The sequence below is a fragment of the Rana temporaria genome, chromosome 6 (assembly GCF_905171775.1).
Source record: "Rana temporaria chromosome 6, aRanTem1.1, whole genome shotgun sequence".
In the NCBI taxonomy this organism is placed as follows: Eukaryota; Metazoa; Chordata; class Amphibia; order Anura; family Ranidae; genus Rana; species Rana temporaria.
Window position 1 is genome coordinate 136,402,711 of NC_053494.1, and position 16,134 is coordinate 136,418,844.

A 16,134-nucleotide genomic window follows, 5' to 3' on the forward strand; every position below is an offset into this window, starting at 1 on the left:
GTACGCCTTCGGATCGCAGGTGCAATACTTCGGCGCCCGCTGGGTGGAGTTTGCGTCATTTTCCGCATCAGGTATGCAAATTAGGGATTTACGACGATCCACGAACGTACGCGCGGCCGTCGCATTTTCTAACGTCGTCTGTATTCGGCTTTTTCCGGCGTATAGTTAAAGCTGGTATTTTGCGGCGTATAGATAGACTTGCCATGTTAAAGTATGGCCGTCATTCCCACGTCTAAATTTTAATTTTTTTTTTTTGCGTAAGTCGTCTGTGAATAGGGATGGACGTAACTCACGTCTAAGTTCAAAAAATGACGTTGTCGCAACGTCATTTCGCGCAAAGCACGGCGGGAAATTTCTGGACAACGCATGCGCAGTTCATTCGGCGCGGGGACGCCCGCCCCCTACCCGCCAATTTGAATTCCCCCGCCAGAAATACACTACGCCGCCGTAACTTACGGCGCGAAATCTTTGTGGATTTGAAGGCACGCCAGGTAAGGTACGGCGGCGTAGCGTATCTCTGATACGCTGCGCCTGTCCATTTGTCTGTGAATCTGCCCCTGTGTGTTTAGTATCACTTTAACCACGGAAGAATTTACCCCCTTCCTGACCAGAGCACTTTTTGCGATTCGGCACTGCATTGGTTTAACTCACAATTGCGCGTTCGTGCGACGTGGTATCCAAACAAAATTGATGTCCTTTTTTTCCCACAAATACGGCTTTCTTTTGGTGGTATTTGATCACCTCTACGGTTTTTATTTTTTGCTCAATAAACAAAAAGAGAGCGACAATTTTGAAAAAAAAAGCAATATTTTTTACTATTTGCTATAATAAATATCCCCAAAAATATATAAAAAACTAATTTCTTTCGCAGTTTACGCCGATATGTATTCTTCTACATGTTTTTGGTAAAAAAAATCGCAATAAGTGTAATGCTCTAATTGGCTTAAAAAAAAAAGTGTGGGCTCGGGGCGCAGATCTTTGTGCCGATAGGAGAAGCGATCACATTGGTTGTCAAGGAGGAGGAGACGCAGGGTGAAGCCGCAGAAGAGGAGGAGACGCAGGAAGGAGCCAAAGCTGCCTGTGACCTAGATAGAGTAAGTGTGGGGCTGGTGGGTGGATGAACGAGCGAGTGAGGGGGGGTGGCAAACACCCGCCACCCCACCCCCCCATTCCATCGGTCGGTTGTTCGGTGAAACCCACCACCCCTCCCCCAAAAAAAAAATGGAGCACCAGCCTCCACTGCCAAAACCATATAATATGAGGTCAAACCTAAACACTTTCAAATTGTATGCAAACAGGCAGGCCCCTGAATTACATACATGAAGTAGATTTAAAGGAAATTGTATAATGTGTAGCCTGCTTTTAAAAACATAACTGAAGGTAAATCTAAAGGAAATCGAATAAGAAAATTGTATAATGTATGGCCAGCCTAACATATAGTGGAACAAAATAGTACAAGTAAAGTTTGATGTCGTTATTAAAGCGGAGGTCTACCCTAAAAAAAAAAATTGACAAAAAGGCTACAAAAAATACTTACCAGAAATGGCTGTTGCTAGGCAGATCGTCCTAATCTGCCACTTCCTATTCCGCGGTAGTCTTCATTCTTCTCCTCTTGCATTAGCTTCTGGGACCTGTGTGTGTCCATTCACAAAGCGTTGCACGACTCGCGCATGCGCAGTAGGAAACGCAAGGCTCCACTGCCTGTTTCCCTTACTTCGAATGGCGGCACCGAGATCCGATGGACGGATCGTCCTCGGACAGGCCGACATTGCGGGCACCCTGGACAGGTAAGTGTGCTTATTAAAAGTCAGCAGCTACAGTGTTTGTAGCTATTGACTTTAAAAAAAAAAATTTTTATAAATAGGTTACTTTAAGCTAGTGCATTGTTGGTTCACTTACCCTTTCCTTCGATTTCCCTTCTAAATGTTTTTTTTCTTTGTTTTCTTTTTCTGAATCTCTCACTTCCTGTTCCTCCTCAGTAAGGTGTTCAGTAAGCTGTTCTAAATGACTTTCCACCACTCGGATGATGGTGGAAAGCTTACTGAGGAGAAACAGGAAGTGAGAAATTCAAACAAAGAAAAACATTTAGAAGGGAAATGGAAGGAAAAGGTAAGTGAACCAACAATGCACAAGCTTAAAGGAACCAATTTAGAAAATAAAAGACAAACCTTTACAACCCCTTTAAAGAAATGTTGAAAACAAGTGTATATTTACAAATTCTTTACCTTGTTTTCGATAGGATCTATTGCTTATTGCTTACCTCCTCATTGATCTTGACATTGCTGCATTCTCCTTTCAATTGGTCTTTATTGGTGACACCATTGGAGCAATGTGAATCATACAAAATATCCAAGGAGTCAGGTGTGACTCCATGATCCAGAATAACTTCAGATGACAAATTCTGCATTAAATTGAACACAGGTTATTCATTAAAGAATTACTATATAAAATCTACACTAATATACTTGGCCCTAACTGCGCTTCATGTTTTTATTATCTTGTTATTGTTCTGCTGCTAACACCTATAGGCAAACCCTATGGGCTAGATTCAGTAAGGAGATACGACGGCGTATCTCCAGATACGCCGTCGTATCTCTGATTTGTGCCATCATATCTATGCGCCTGATTCTTAGAATTATGCAGTTACGCATAGATTTGACTAAGATCCGACTGGCGTAAGTCTCTTACGCCGTCGTATCTTAGTTGCAATTTTACGCTGGCCGCTAGGTGGCGCTTCCGTCGATTTACGCGAGGAATATGCCAATTAGGTAGATACGCCGATTCCCAAGCGTACGTACGCCCGGCCCAATTTTTTTATGTCGTTTACATTAGGCTTTTCTGGCGTAAGGTTACTCCTGCTATTAGGAGGCGTACGCAATGTTAAGTATGGCCGTCGTTCCCGCATCGAAATTTGAAAATTTTACGTCGTTTGCGTAACTCGTCCGTGAATGGGGCTGGACGTAATTTATGTTCACGTCGAAACCAATAACGTCCTTGCGGTGCATGGGTCGTTCAGGGAAAAACGTCAATCACGTCGGGTCACCAATAATTAATATAAAACACGCCCCCTCATCCTCATTTGAATTAGGCGTGCTTACGCCGGCCCCATTTACGCTACGCCGCCGTAACTTAGGAGGCAAGTGCTTTGTGAATACAGCACTTGCCTCTCTGACTTACGGCGGCGTAGCGTAAATACGATACGCTGCGCCGCCATAACAATACGCAAATCTACCTGAATCTAGCCCTGTATATACAGTACAGTTTTTTTTTTTATGATTTTAGATTACTTTATTTTATTTTTTACAGAAAGTTAGATTACTGTTGTTATTTTTAATCAAACTTCTAAGGCCTCATTCACATTAGCAAATAAGCCAAACAGCAGATACCTGCAGCGGGAATCACAGGTGTGCATACCTCCCAACATTTTGAAATGGGAATGAGGGACACCTACTAGCAAATGTATGTAGGCATAGGACACACCCCCTGCCACACCCCCTTAAAGAATAATTAACCAAAAAAAAGGTTAATTAAATCCACAAGGGACTTTTTTTTAAACACTACTATTCCTTTATATTGCCTTTTACCATTTACAAATGCAGCGATTTATAATTTGGAGGAAATGTTTAGCACTGAAAAACACTTTTTGATAGCTAAAAAGTGAATTTTATATACAACTTTATATATCAGACCAAAATGAGGGACAAATGAGGGGGAAAGACGGATAGAGGGACATTGCTCCAAATCAGGGACAGTCCCTCAAAATCAGGACATTTGGGAGCTATGGGTGTGCGCAAACAGCTGTTGCCTGTTCAAAGCAAAGGCAGGCTCACAGGAGTCATGGCTGTCCGCCACTGTTCTCATGTGTCCGCACATCAAGTGGTTACCTGTGGTTAGAGGACAAATGACCAGACATTGATACAGATTGCATCCAGGACTCATCTGTCCCTAACCATAGTTAACTGCTGGATACATGTGAACTGTGGTGGACAGTCACAGCTCCTGTTATTTATTTTTTATGTTTAAATTGTTTAAATTGCCCTCTCTCCAGGTTCTTTTTTTTTTTTTTAAAACCACTTCAGAAAAAAAAACTATATCAAGAGGCTTGCTCATGATTTTATTAATTAATATCGTCTCTAATTCAGCTTTTCATCATTGTTCTAATAACAATGCTGGATGCAGGGTGACATTTGGTTTTACAGCAAGAACATCAACAGTAATATAAGCAAGTGCAATGTCAAAATGTATTTTTAATGATTGCAGACCAGTAAAAATGTTGCTGTCATCTTAATTTCTGGCCACAAAAAAAACATGAAAAATATGTTATACTAACAATCTGATCAAATAAGTTTATCAGTGTGTGTCGTGATTTACCATCCACAACTGAATAGATCTGCCAAGCAAAGGTAAACTTTGCATATATATTTTGGAATACATATCTGAAGCTGAGCAAATTAAAGCCCTGCAGACTTCACATGCACGTCTCATTTATAGAAATAGGCATTTTACCTGGTAAGCCTCTGTAATTAGCTGGATAACATTACTTGAATCAGGAGATAGTATACCAACCACCGATTTGGGAATTAGCCTACTGAGAGCCTATAAAAAAACACAGGGAAATAGGAGTAAAAAAAAGATGTCTGCGCTGCGTATTATGATGCAGGCAAATGCATTTGCACAGCCTCTGTGACCCACAATTGTGGCAGCTGAAGTTGTGCAGCTATGTTCAGTTTAGCCATGTTCATTTATCACATGTCCCTTACCTCATATGTTTTAACCATATTGGAAGTGACTGCAAACACAACCTGTATGTTATTCCTCGAAAGCATCTGGGCTAGCTGTCCAACTGAAGGGTAATCCTGTTACAAAGTACAAAAACAGTTTAAAATACGTTTATTAAATATGTTAACAAAAATTAAGTAAATCACACAGTCAGCTAAATGTATTTGCTTTAAAACAATTTAAATACCAGTGTTTACATGTTTCTACCAGGTGCTAACACAGTGCAAAAATATACTGGTGGCAAATGAACTGGTGCCCACATTACTAATTAAGATGGTTCCCCATGGAAACCATGGTTGCCCATGGATGGGACAATTTTCACAAGGAATACAACCGAGTTCTGATTAGAAAAATATTATCACATACTGTACATCCTTAAGGGCCTCCTAACACGTATGCATACAATTCCATACACTGCCTCAGTGCACAGCAAAAAATACTTGCACTATTATCAGCCTGCAGTACACCACATGGGCAGTTGCACATATAGCACGCATTGTTGTGAGTGCGTTAACACACATCACACATAAAGTAAAGCATGTGTGATCAAGTGGCAGCTGGTGAGTTTTTCTTTTAGACCCCATTCACACCTGAGCGACAAAACGCCCGACGCCGGACGCTTCTGTCGCTCGAGGGGAGAATTCCCATTGCTGTCTATGGAGATGGTTCACATCTCATAGACACCGAACGCCTGTCGCCTGAAAAAAAGTCCCGGACCCTTTTTTTCAGGCGACATAGGCGTTTTCCCATTGACAGCAATGGGAAGACTTTGAGAAAAAAAAAAAAAAAAGTGAAAGTTTTGTACTCGCGGCAAAATACGCCGCTACACGCGAACGCGGCTGTCGCTCAGATGTGAATGCAGCCTTAGGGGGCGGCAAACAACCACCCTCCGGCGGCATGGCACTACTACCATCCCCCCAGCCGCAGGCTGCCTGACACTACTACTACATGTATCATCATGTAACTATTGTATGATCACAGTGTATCATCAGGTAACTATTGTATGATCACAGTATATTTTCTTTTGGGGGTCAGCACTGTTTACCTCAGTCATAATATTGCGCCTGGGCCTCCGACGGTCATAGAGATGACTGGTGCCCATCTGGTCACCAGAGGTGTCTATGATTGTCATCCGGCGCTGGACGATTCTTTCTCTGGGTCCCCAATGGCACGGAAGAGCCCGGAGAAGCACCTGATGGCGGCGGGAGGGGGGTGTCCCCTCCTGTCGCCTATAAGAACAATCAAGCAGTGGAACTGCCACTATGATCATTCTTATGGTGCTCAGAATCGCCGGCTGGAAAGAATGATATCTGAATGATGCCTGTAGCTGCAGGCATCATTCAGATATCCCTGCACAAAATCAACAATGTCATATGACGGCGTGCAGTAGGGAAGTGGTTAAAGAACACATTAAGTAAACCGTTACATATACCCAGTGATGTGGCCTCGGGTGATGCACAGAGATGAAACAAATCCTCCTACAGAAGTTGCATCTGTCTATCTGCAGTCTTCTCTAAATCCGTTCAAAGTGCTGAATTTGAAAGCTTGTCAGCGTTGTCACAAAAAAAGGGGTCAGAGAGCTGAAGTTACACTTTGCAGAGCTTAGTAAGGAGATCTCTAAGAGCCGATTGGAGGGAAGACACACACCAGCCTCCACACAGCACACAGGAACAGAGCTGAGGCTGTCAATCAGCTGGAGGTCCCTCTCATGTCACCATTTTTCTCTTGGTGTCAGGAAAACTTGTCAGATATTATTCATGCTGATAGCAGAGGAACGAAGTAGCAGACAAAAGTGACATCTAGTGCTCCTAATTGAGACAAGCACACACTATAGAGGGATATGCTTTGCTCATATTTCATATCTGAGGTTTACAACCACTTTAACCGTTTGCTGACCAGCCGCCGTCATTATACTGCGGCAGGTGGGCACAGCAGCGCGAATTGCCGTAAGTGTATGCTAGCCCCTTTAAAAGCTCTAGGGGGCATGTGCGTTGCCAGAGGTGTCTGCTGTCAGCCAGATCATGTGAGGAGGGAGCATGGCCAAGCCACACTGTGTGTCTATAGCTGCACACTTCCCTGGAGAACACTTAACCCCTTGATCAGACCCTAGTGTTAACCCCTTCCCTGTCAGTGACATTTGTTCAGTCATCAGTGGCAATTTTTTGCTCTGATCGCTGTATAAATGTCAATGGTCTCAAAAAAGTGTCCAATCTGTCCCCTGCAATGTCGCAGTGCCTCCATTACTAGTAATAAAAAACTGTCCCGTCTTCAGCTCATCTCCCTTAATTTCCTGGTGTCACAACAACCTACAGCTCCCACTGCTGTCAGCCAGATCCTGCGAGGAGGGAGCTGGGGGGTAGGGGGCATGACCAAGTCACACTGTGTGTCTATGGCTGCACACAGCTCGGCTCAGGAGCACTATACATGGGTGTCCCTATAGCATATGTCTTTTTATGGGGGCATAAGAAGGAATGGAGAGCGGCAGCGTGGGACTCTAGAAGAGGAGGTAAGGGTCTGCTCTGTGCAATACCAGGGCAGTTACTGTAAGTATAACTTATTTTTTGTTTTAATAAAAAAATTGCCTTTTAAATCACTTTAACCTCCTTGGCGGTATTCCCGAGTCTGGCTTGGGGTTGAATTTTTCATACCAAAGGCGGTAACCCAGAGCCAATCTCAGGATCGCATTGCAGGATACAGGGGAAGTTACTTACCTGGTGGCTGCCATTTGCGGAGCACCGTGACGCACGGGGACGGAGTTTGGCGCCAAATTCAAAAAATGAAAAACACAGTATAGATACAGTATACTGTAATCTTACAGATTACAGTACTGTATAAAATAATGACACATCCCCTTTGTCCCTAGTGGTCTGTCCAGTGCCCTGCATGCAGTTTTATATTATAAAAATCAGTGTTTTTTATTTGATTACATTATTGGATAATTTTTATTATAATTACATTATTATTTGTTATAATTATTTATAGTTCTTTATTATATTATGATTTTGTGTTTCAATCTTTATCATACCCGGGGTGTCTACTAGACTCTTGTTTGGACAGATTTAAGTGAGTTATTCCTAAGAATTACAGGGCTACAATATAAAACGCCAAATTTCCATGCAAAATAATGGTATCACTTTCAGCACCAAAAATCTGAAAGAATCATACCGCCAGGGAGGTTAAAATGTAAATAAAGGCAAACAATTTGTTTTTTTCCCCCATTTTTGATTGAGTAAGGGTGGGTTATAACCTGTATCAGTTATTTTTGGCCACTGAATATATCTAAAGAATAAAATAAAAACTTACAAACTCAGTACTCTTCTCATAACTATTGTTATCCAGGTGACATGTTCCATCATTTGGGGTTAGAATAGCTGCAAGTTTACCATCTCCAGCAATATGAAATCCATCATCTGTAGCATACACCAGTAGCCTGGTGACATTCCTCCACCCAATCTTATCCTGTGAAAATACAATTGGGACATTCATTTACAAATGCTATTTTGAGATTGTCCCAAAGTTAACATCTTGTCTAATGAGTGATTTCCTCATCTTGCTGCTAAAATTTAAAGTCAGTTCTGCAGACTGCAAAAGGGAATAAAACCCTGATATTCATAAATAACAGGAAAATAGGGGTAGCAATGCAAAGGAGTTCACCAAAGGACCGTGAGATTAATGGATCTAATAGCAATAAATTAAGGTAAGTATGATTTTAAATGCATTCTGTCTCGCTGACTTTCATCAACAAATACATGATTGTTTTTGGTGAAAGCCCTCTTTCAGGTCTTTAACAGTTAGCCCTACAATATCAACCACAATTGCCTGCTTGTAACTTCCATGAAATGATATTGGTCTAGTTTAATGCAACCTCAATATGAACTTGGAGTGTCTCTCAAAGCTAGACACTCTGCTCTTGTGATCCACAAAAGTAAAGGGGTCCTGGTGTGCCGATATACTCGCCCTCCCTATAACTAAACCCCAGTGGCAAGCGTTAATCACGTTGGGGGGGGCATGGTTTCTTGGTGGAGACATGTAGGCTGAGGTCGCTCCACACTTCTGTGTCACACTGGCTGGCAAGGAGAGTGGTGTCCTTCTCTATTTACTGGTCTACTGTAATATTGTTTAAAAGTTCTGTCTGTTCAGTAAAACGCAGTTTAGGAAATATTTAAGTGCTGAAAGCATAAAAATCCATATAATTTACCATTAAACTGAATCTTATAAAGCCTCTAGCAGCCAGATATTAAAGACACTGCACTGTGCTTCCTCTTGCTACATGATGCTGGCTGTATGGCCTCCATTCATGGAAATTCAAGCTACATATTAACAAGGTAAAAACAAATAATGATAAGCGTGACCTCCTACGTGAAAGTGAAACTAACGTGATAAGGTATGTGTCCAAACAATTCCAAGTCCAAAAGAAAACAGAAATAGTCCTTCTAAATGATGTGAAATAAGTGTCACAGTACTGAAACTTCGTCACCTGGTGTGACGTAACGCATAAGGGCCGGATGTTCTATCGTAAAACCGGAAGTGACACTGGAAGTGTCTACAACACGCGAGCCAAATTGGTCTTTAAATAAATCTTTATTATTTAACGTTTTTACACTATGAGAGGCCTTGTCATAAAGATCCCGCCAGAAACAGGAGCCTCAGACTCTGGGGTTCCCGATCGTGGCTGCAACCGTGCATGCACACCTCTGTTATTTAAGCCGGCCTGTCACATACCATCCCCGCTGTCTGCTCTACAGCGTTTGTGTACCTGAAACCTGATCTGTGACTTAACCTGTGAAAGACCCCGGCTTACCTGTGACTTTTCCAGCCATCCGCCTGCACCTGATCCTTGGCCTGTTCTGACTATTCTCCTGTCTGCACCTCTGTACCTCGCTATTCACCTGATAACCGACCCGGTCTGTCTGACCATCCAGTCTGCTGATCAGTTCCTGTTTGTTCCTAGTTCCAGTCCAGTCTGCTGAACGTTTCCTGTCTGTATCTAGTTCCAGTCCAGTCTGCTGAACGGTTCCTGTCTGTTCAGGTATGTGACAGGCCTTTTGTTTATTCTCTAATTCACAAATTGGGAGACTTGCCCACGTCTGTTATCTTGGACACTACCATCGCCATTGGGGAGCCACATTCGAGCTGCGGATGGATGGGAGACGGCTAGCCGTGGTTCCCTTGGATGTTTGGGAGATTTCAGAGGCTCAGTGTACTCTGGTGTGAGGTGAGCGCTCTGTGAGCATTAACCATTAGGAGGGTCATCTAGAGAAGAATTGTCTTGATACATTACAGAACTGTGACACTTATTTCACATCATTTAGAAGGACTATTTGTGTTTTCTTTTGGACTTGGAATTGTTTGGAAACATACCCTATCATTTTAATTTGTCTGGTATTTTTGCCAGACTTTCACTTTCACTTAGGAAGTCGCGCTTATCATTTGTTTTTACAATTTTTTTTGTGCACATATGCACTTTTAGATATAGCAGCGTTTTCCGCCTTATTTAACCACTTCCCATCCTGCAGCCGACTATTTACGGCCGCAAGGTGGCTCTGATCGGTCGGGAGGCCGTCAATATACAGCCTCCGACAGCGCTCCACTGGGGGGGCGCGCGCGCCCACCACGTCACACAGGTGTCGATGCGCGTGCCTGGCAGCCGCGATGTCCGCCAGGCACCCGCGATCGGCAGTCACAGAGCCAGGGACGTGGAGCTCTGTGTGTAAACACAGAGCTCCACGTCCTGTTAGGGAGAGAAGACCAATGGTGTGTCCCTTGTACATAGGGACAACCATCGGTCACCTCCCCCAGTCAATCCCCTCCCCCCACAGTTAGAATCACTCCCAGGCTACATATTTAACCCCTTGATGCCCCTAGTGTTAACCCCTTCCCTGCCAGTCACATTTATATAGTAATCAGTGCATTTTTATAGCACCGTTCGCTGTATAAATTTTAATGGTCCCAAAAATGTGTCAAAAGTGTCCGATGTGTCCGCCGTAATATTGCAGTCGTTGACAAAAATCGCAGATCGCCGCCATTACTAGTAAAAAAATAAAAAATTATTAAAAAAAAGTAATAATTCTATCCCCTATTTTGTAGGTGTTAGAACGTTTGCTCAAAACCAATCACTATACGCTTATTGCGATTTTTTTTTTTTAACCAAAATATGTAGAAGAATACGTATCGGCCTAAATGGGATATTTATTATTTCAAAATTGTCGCTATACTTTTGTTTATAGCGCAAAAAATAAAAACCGCACAGGTGATCAAATACCACCAAAAGAAAGCTCTATTTGTGGGGAAAAAAAAGGATGTCAATTTTGTTTGGGAGCCACGTCGCACGACCATGCAATTGTCATTCAAATCGTGACAATGCCGAAAGATGAAATTTCGCTTGGGAAGGAAGGGGGTATATGTGCCCAGTAAGCAAGTGGTTAACATTATTCTATTTTATTTTGTTTTTATTGTATTCATTCATATATCCTATTCACTTGGTAGCGCTAGCGACCACATTTAAATATATTACATATTAAGAAAGCTACAACCCATGATTGAGTTTGAATTTTTGCAGGCTTTTATGTTTGACTGAACTGTGATAGCAGATTTTACTCACCCCACAAACTGCCACTTGCATCATGGCGTCTAGACCTCCTTCTGGTGAATCCAGATTTCCAGAAATGGACTGCTCTCCAACCTGCTTTTTAAACTTATCTCCATCAGGGGTAAGAGTGAGGATATGTTTGAAGGAAAAGGGAGGTTGGCAAGCTATAGTTTTATCTGGGCAAGGGTTCTTTAGCTGTTCTGGATGTGTGCTCACAAATGGCAGTACAGTTTTATCCACAAAGGAACCAAAACCTGAGGAAGAACAGTAAGTTATATGCAGAAGTAATGGAAAAAACATATTAAAAGGTCAGACTTATAAATACAGCAAGGCTACATCATTTGACTCTAAAGTGGTCACATATAGCATATTTTCCAATCATAAACAAGGTCATATACCACAATACCCGCTTATATAAGCCCCAACCCACATTTAGCCCTATTTTAGCAAGCCATTGATAAACCTTAATATTGGGGCTGCCACAGTTAAAGCGTGACTGTTAGGAGACCTGATATACAGTATATGCAGAAGAAAAAATCAATACATACACAACTCTTACCTATTCGGGCAGACTTTGTTATTTTATTTAAGGCATTAAGCAGATTATCTCCAAGTGATTTTACATTTATAAGGTCATCAATCATGGAAAAGGAAAGGTCCATAAGATAGTATAAATCCACAGGATAGCCTTCTGCCCGTCTAAATTTCACTTCAAATTCACCAGTTTTGCCTGATAATAATAGAAAAAAACGATTTAGATATAAAAAAAATCACGGGGTTTGCCCAATTCAGTGGCTTTACACTGTGTGCATGTTGATCAGATACTTCTTCTCATAAAGCAGTCAATAATAATATAGTACACTTTAAGGGCTCTTTCACATGTGGATATAGCAGCAGCTACAATGGGTTCAGGAGGCAAGCCTGCCACCTCCTAGATGTGTGCTTTCTTCTTTTTTAATGCCAAGGGGTTTTTGTATTTAAATTCAACACTGCAACTGCGAGCCAAGCATTTTGCTTCCTATTGACCCCAATGGCCAAGTTTGACAAAAAAAAAACATTTTAAAATATGACCTTATAATGTTAAGATTCAGTATGCACATAATCTCTTTTTCACGTTGATCTAAAAAACACTGTACATTTTTGTTTAAGAAACTTGTCTTCCTGAAAGCACAGGGAATGAGCCACCAAGCAAAACTTGAAGGTGATAGGCTAAGGAGGCCCAAACATGGAAAAAGTAGGGCCTAAGAAATATGGGAGGAGCCAGTCCACCTACTTCCAGGTTTGCAGAGAGAACAGGGAATGTTACCAGATGCAATGTACACATATTTCTGGTTTGCACTTCTGCCTCCTCAAGGCTAGCAGTAAGGTTCCTGGAGGTGCAAGTTCCTAGTTTCTTCCTGTGCAAGCCAATATAAAACAGTTCTGCCAGCAAAAGTAAATGAAAAATCCCTAGAGGTCGCAAAGGAATTTTACATGCCATTATGTGTGCCAATAAGATCCAATCTTTAAAACCTGAGGGTTATGAGGTCAACTTTCTGCATTGTGAGTCTTTCTCCACCAGAGAGATAACCTAGACTAGGGGGCGCAGCAGACCTGCCTAGGACTATAACAAGGTATTCTGCTCAGTGCTGTCAGCTTTTCACTTTTTCAGTGACAGGTCTACTTTGAGTGAGTGAGAAACTTATATAGCGCAACACATGCAAACTGAATCGCCTCTGGGCGCTTGGTATCCATTCCCTGGGACCTCAGAAGAGATGGGTCTTGATCTTTCTCCTGAAGGCCAGGTGGTTTACCTCCAATCGAATGGTGGTTGGTAGAGCGTTCAATAGTCTGGGTCCTTGGACCGCAAATCTTCGTTCTCCTTTGGACTTGTATCTGGCTTTGGGTATCTGGAGTAGATTTTGGTTAGTGGATCGCAGAATGCGATTGGTGTTGTGAGCTTTTAGTTTCTCGCATAGATATTGGGGGGCATTTCCCAGAATACACTTATGTATTAGACAGAGTGCTTTGAAAGTGATTCTGTCTTTTACGGGCAACCAATGAAGGGATCTCAACGAAGGTGAGATTGATTCCCATGTTTTTTTCCCAGTCACAAGTCGAGCGGCCATATTTTGAACGACTTGCAGACAAGTGATTTGGTATTTTGGGAGTCCAAGATAGAAGGCATTTGCATAGTCAAGTCTGGAGTTGATAAGTGTCCCCACCACGACTGCTATGTCTTGTTTTGGGATAAAGGGAGTGAGTCTGCATAGAAGGCGCAGCAGATGGTGCGATCCGCTGACTACTGACCCTAATTGTGCATCCATTGTCATGTAGGTGTCGAAGATGACTCCGAGACTTTTGACTTTGGTGCTGAGGGTGATGGATTAACCCAGAATGGGCGGGGGCGTCCATGTTGTTGCGGGATGAAAGTACAACTAAAGGCAAAACCTTTTATAGTTTTGGGTAGAGTGGAGAGAGATTACAACAGTTTTGAATTCTGCCTGTGCCCCCGTTAGGGAGATTCAACTGCTCTATTAATCCCGTTTATCATTATATCCTAAAATGAAAGTAAAAGAAAATCCCATGGCCAAAGTGGGCACAAAACTTTGGGCCCACTTCCTTGGGATTGTGGCCACCCCCCTTCCCCAGGCTGGGATGGTACTCAGGGTTTTATTAGGGTAATAGGTTTGGTGGTAGTCAGTGTTCTGGCCCTTTAAATATGGTAATAGGGGAACATGGATAGTACAATTGGATCCCGAGGAACATTCCAGGAAGGCTGCTGAGAGGCTATAAAAGGGTGTCAGCTGGCCTCTCAGCGTGCACAAGAGCTTCAGTCATGCAGTCACTCATCCAGAGCTTCATGGAGCGGGTGAAGAGCGCGGGCAGGGAGGAGTGGCTGTCTGAAGAGGAGCAGGTTGCTCCATTAGGACCGGAGGAGCTGCGGTGTAGGCCGTGGATGAAGGCTACGAAAAAATACAAAAAAATGTATTCATCCAAATAATGTTCAGCTGTTAACCAAGGTGCCCAGTGCTTTTAAAGTGTCATGTGCAATAAACTGCCACAAAAATCAAAGATGAAATTTCCTTATATCACTAAAATTTTCTTGGTGCATATTCAGAGTGAAAAAAACTCCACACGTGACGTGACCCTCCACCATGCAAACTAGATGACTCACCAGAAATGCTGACCCTCCTAATCACTGGGTCAAGTCTTTCTCAATTAGTTCACCACTATGGTATTACTTCGAAGAGCGATTCTCCCCAAATGCAAGTGGAAACAAAAAAGAACAATCCTAATTGCATAAAACTATTTATAAAAAAAAAAAAGACATTAACATACACAAATCCACACTCACATTTGAAAAGTGTCATTCCCGACACTAAATAGAAAATCAGGCAGCTCCAGCTGAACCCTAAAAATATGCTCATGGCTAAGTAGTCCCCAGCATAGGAAAGGACAGTTTTACCCAAGGCACATTAAAATTGTGCTCTACTTTGTGTGATGCAGTCTTACCTGGTCGCAACTGCAGCCTGATCCGCCCTGGTGTCAGCTGCACGCTATCATCTTTTGGTTGGGAGCGTTCAGGTAATACTGTACTTTGAGGATTGGTGATATCTGTCTCATTACAGCCCCGCCCAACTAGTACATTTACGGTGTCGCATCGGGCAGAGTCTGGCTCGCCTGCAGTGGTGAAATTCTAAACATAAAAATAATACAGGTAAAATATAACTTAGTAATAAAAGTTAATTCTTACAGCAACTATTTTCCACTAAAACACACATATATATATATATATATATATATATATATATATATATATATATATATATATATATATATATATATATATATATATATATATATATACACACACACACGTGTTTCTCTGAAAGTGTTGCATTTTAATGAAAATCTGTATTGAAAGGCAATTTACAATTTTCCCCCAACCACATTCCTCTCTCCCCCCTTCCCTCATTATTCTCCTCACCACAGCCACATTTTTCTCCAACCCCACCAGCAACATTCTTCATTCCCAGCCACGTTCTTCTAGCCCCCCTCCCCAACCCCTGCCAAACTCTTCACCCCCAGTCACATTCTTCTATCCCCCTCCCACCCCTGTCACATTCTCCACCCCCAATCACATTCTTCTATCCCCCTCCCACCCCTGTCACATTCTCCACCCCCAATCACATTCTTCTATCCCCCTCCCACCCCTGTCACATTCTCCACCCCCCAGTCACATTCTTCTAGCCCCCCTCCCCCAACCCCTGCCAAACTCTTCACCCCCAGTCACATTCTTCTATCCCCCTCCCACCCCTGTCACATTCTCCACCCCCAATCACATTCTTCTATCCCCCTCCCACCCCTGTCACATTCTCCACCCCCCAGTCACATTCTTCTAGCCCCCCTCCCCAACCCCTGCCAAACTCTTCACCCCCAGTCACGTTCTTCTACCCCCCCAACCCCTGCCAAACTCTTCACCCCCAGTCACATTCTTCTATCCCCCTCCCACCCCTGTCACATTCTCCACCCCCCAGTCACATTCTTCTAGCCCCCCTCCCCAACCCCTGCCAAACTCTTCACCCCCAGTCACGTTCTTCTACCCCCCCCAACCCCTGCCAAACTCTTCACCCCCAGTCACATTCTTCTATCCCCCTCCCACCCCTGTCACATTCTCCACCCCCCAGTCACATTCTTCTAGCCCCCCTCCCACCAAAGCTACATTCCTCTCCCCTCTTCCAGAAAAACACACATTACTACCTCTTTCCCACCATAGCCAAATC

At 42.9% G+C, this 16,134-nt stretch overlaps 1 protein-coding gene across 1 annotated transcript in view; it reads right to left on the reverse strand.

The window, feature by feature from the left end:
* The window catches only part of ITGB2 (integrin subunit beta 2), a 107,163-nt gene that overhangs the window by 44,614 nt on the left and 46,415 nt on the right, over nt 1-16,134 (reverse strand). The window contains exons 4-10 of the mRNA XM_040357419.1: nt 14,864-15,047; nt 11,928-12,098; nt 11,381-11,622; nt 8,083-8,238; nt 4,761-4,856; nt 4,507-4,596; nt 2,261-2,401 (exon numbers count right to left, since the gene is read on the reverse strand). Coding sequence (XP_040213353.1) covers nt 2,261-2,401; nt 4,507-4,596; nt 4,761-4,856; nt 8,083-8,238; nt 11,381-11,622; nt 11,928-12,098; nt 14,864-15,047 — 1,080 coding nt within the window. The remainder of the gene's footprint in view (nt 1-2,260; nt 2,402-4,506; nt 4,597-4,760; nt 4,857-8,082; nt 8,239-11,380; nt 11,623-11,927; nt 12,099-14,863; nt 15,048-16,134) is intronic.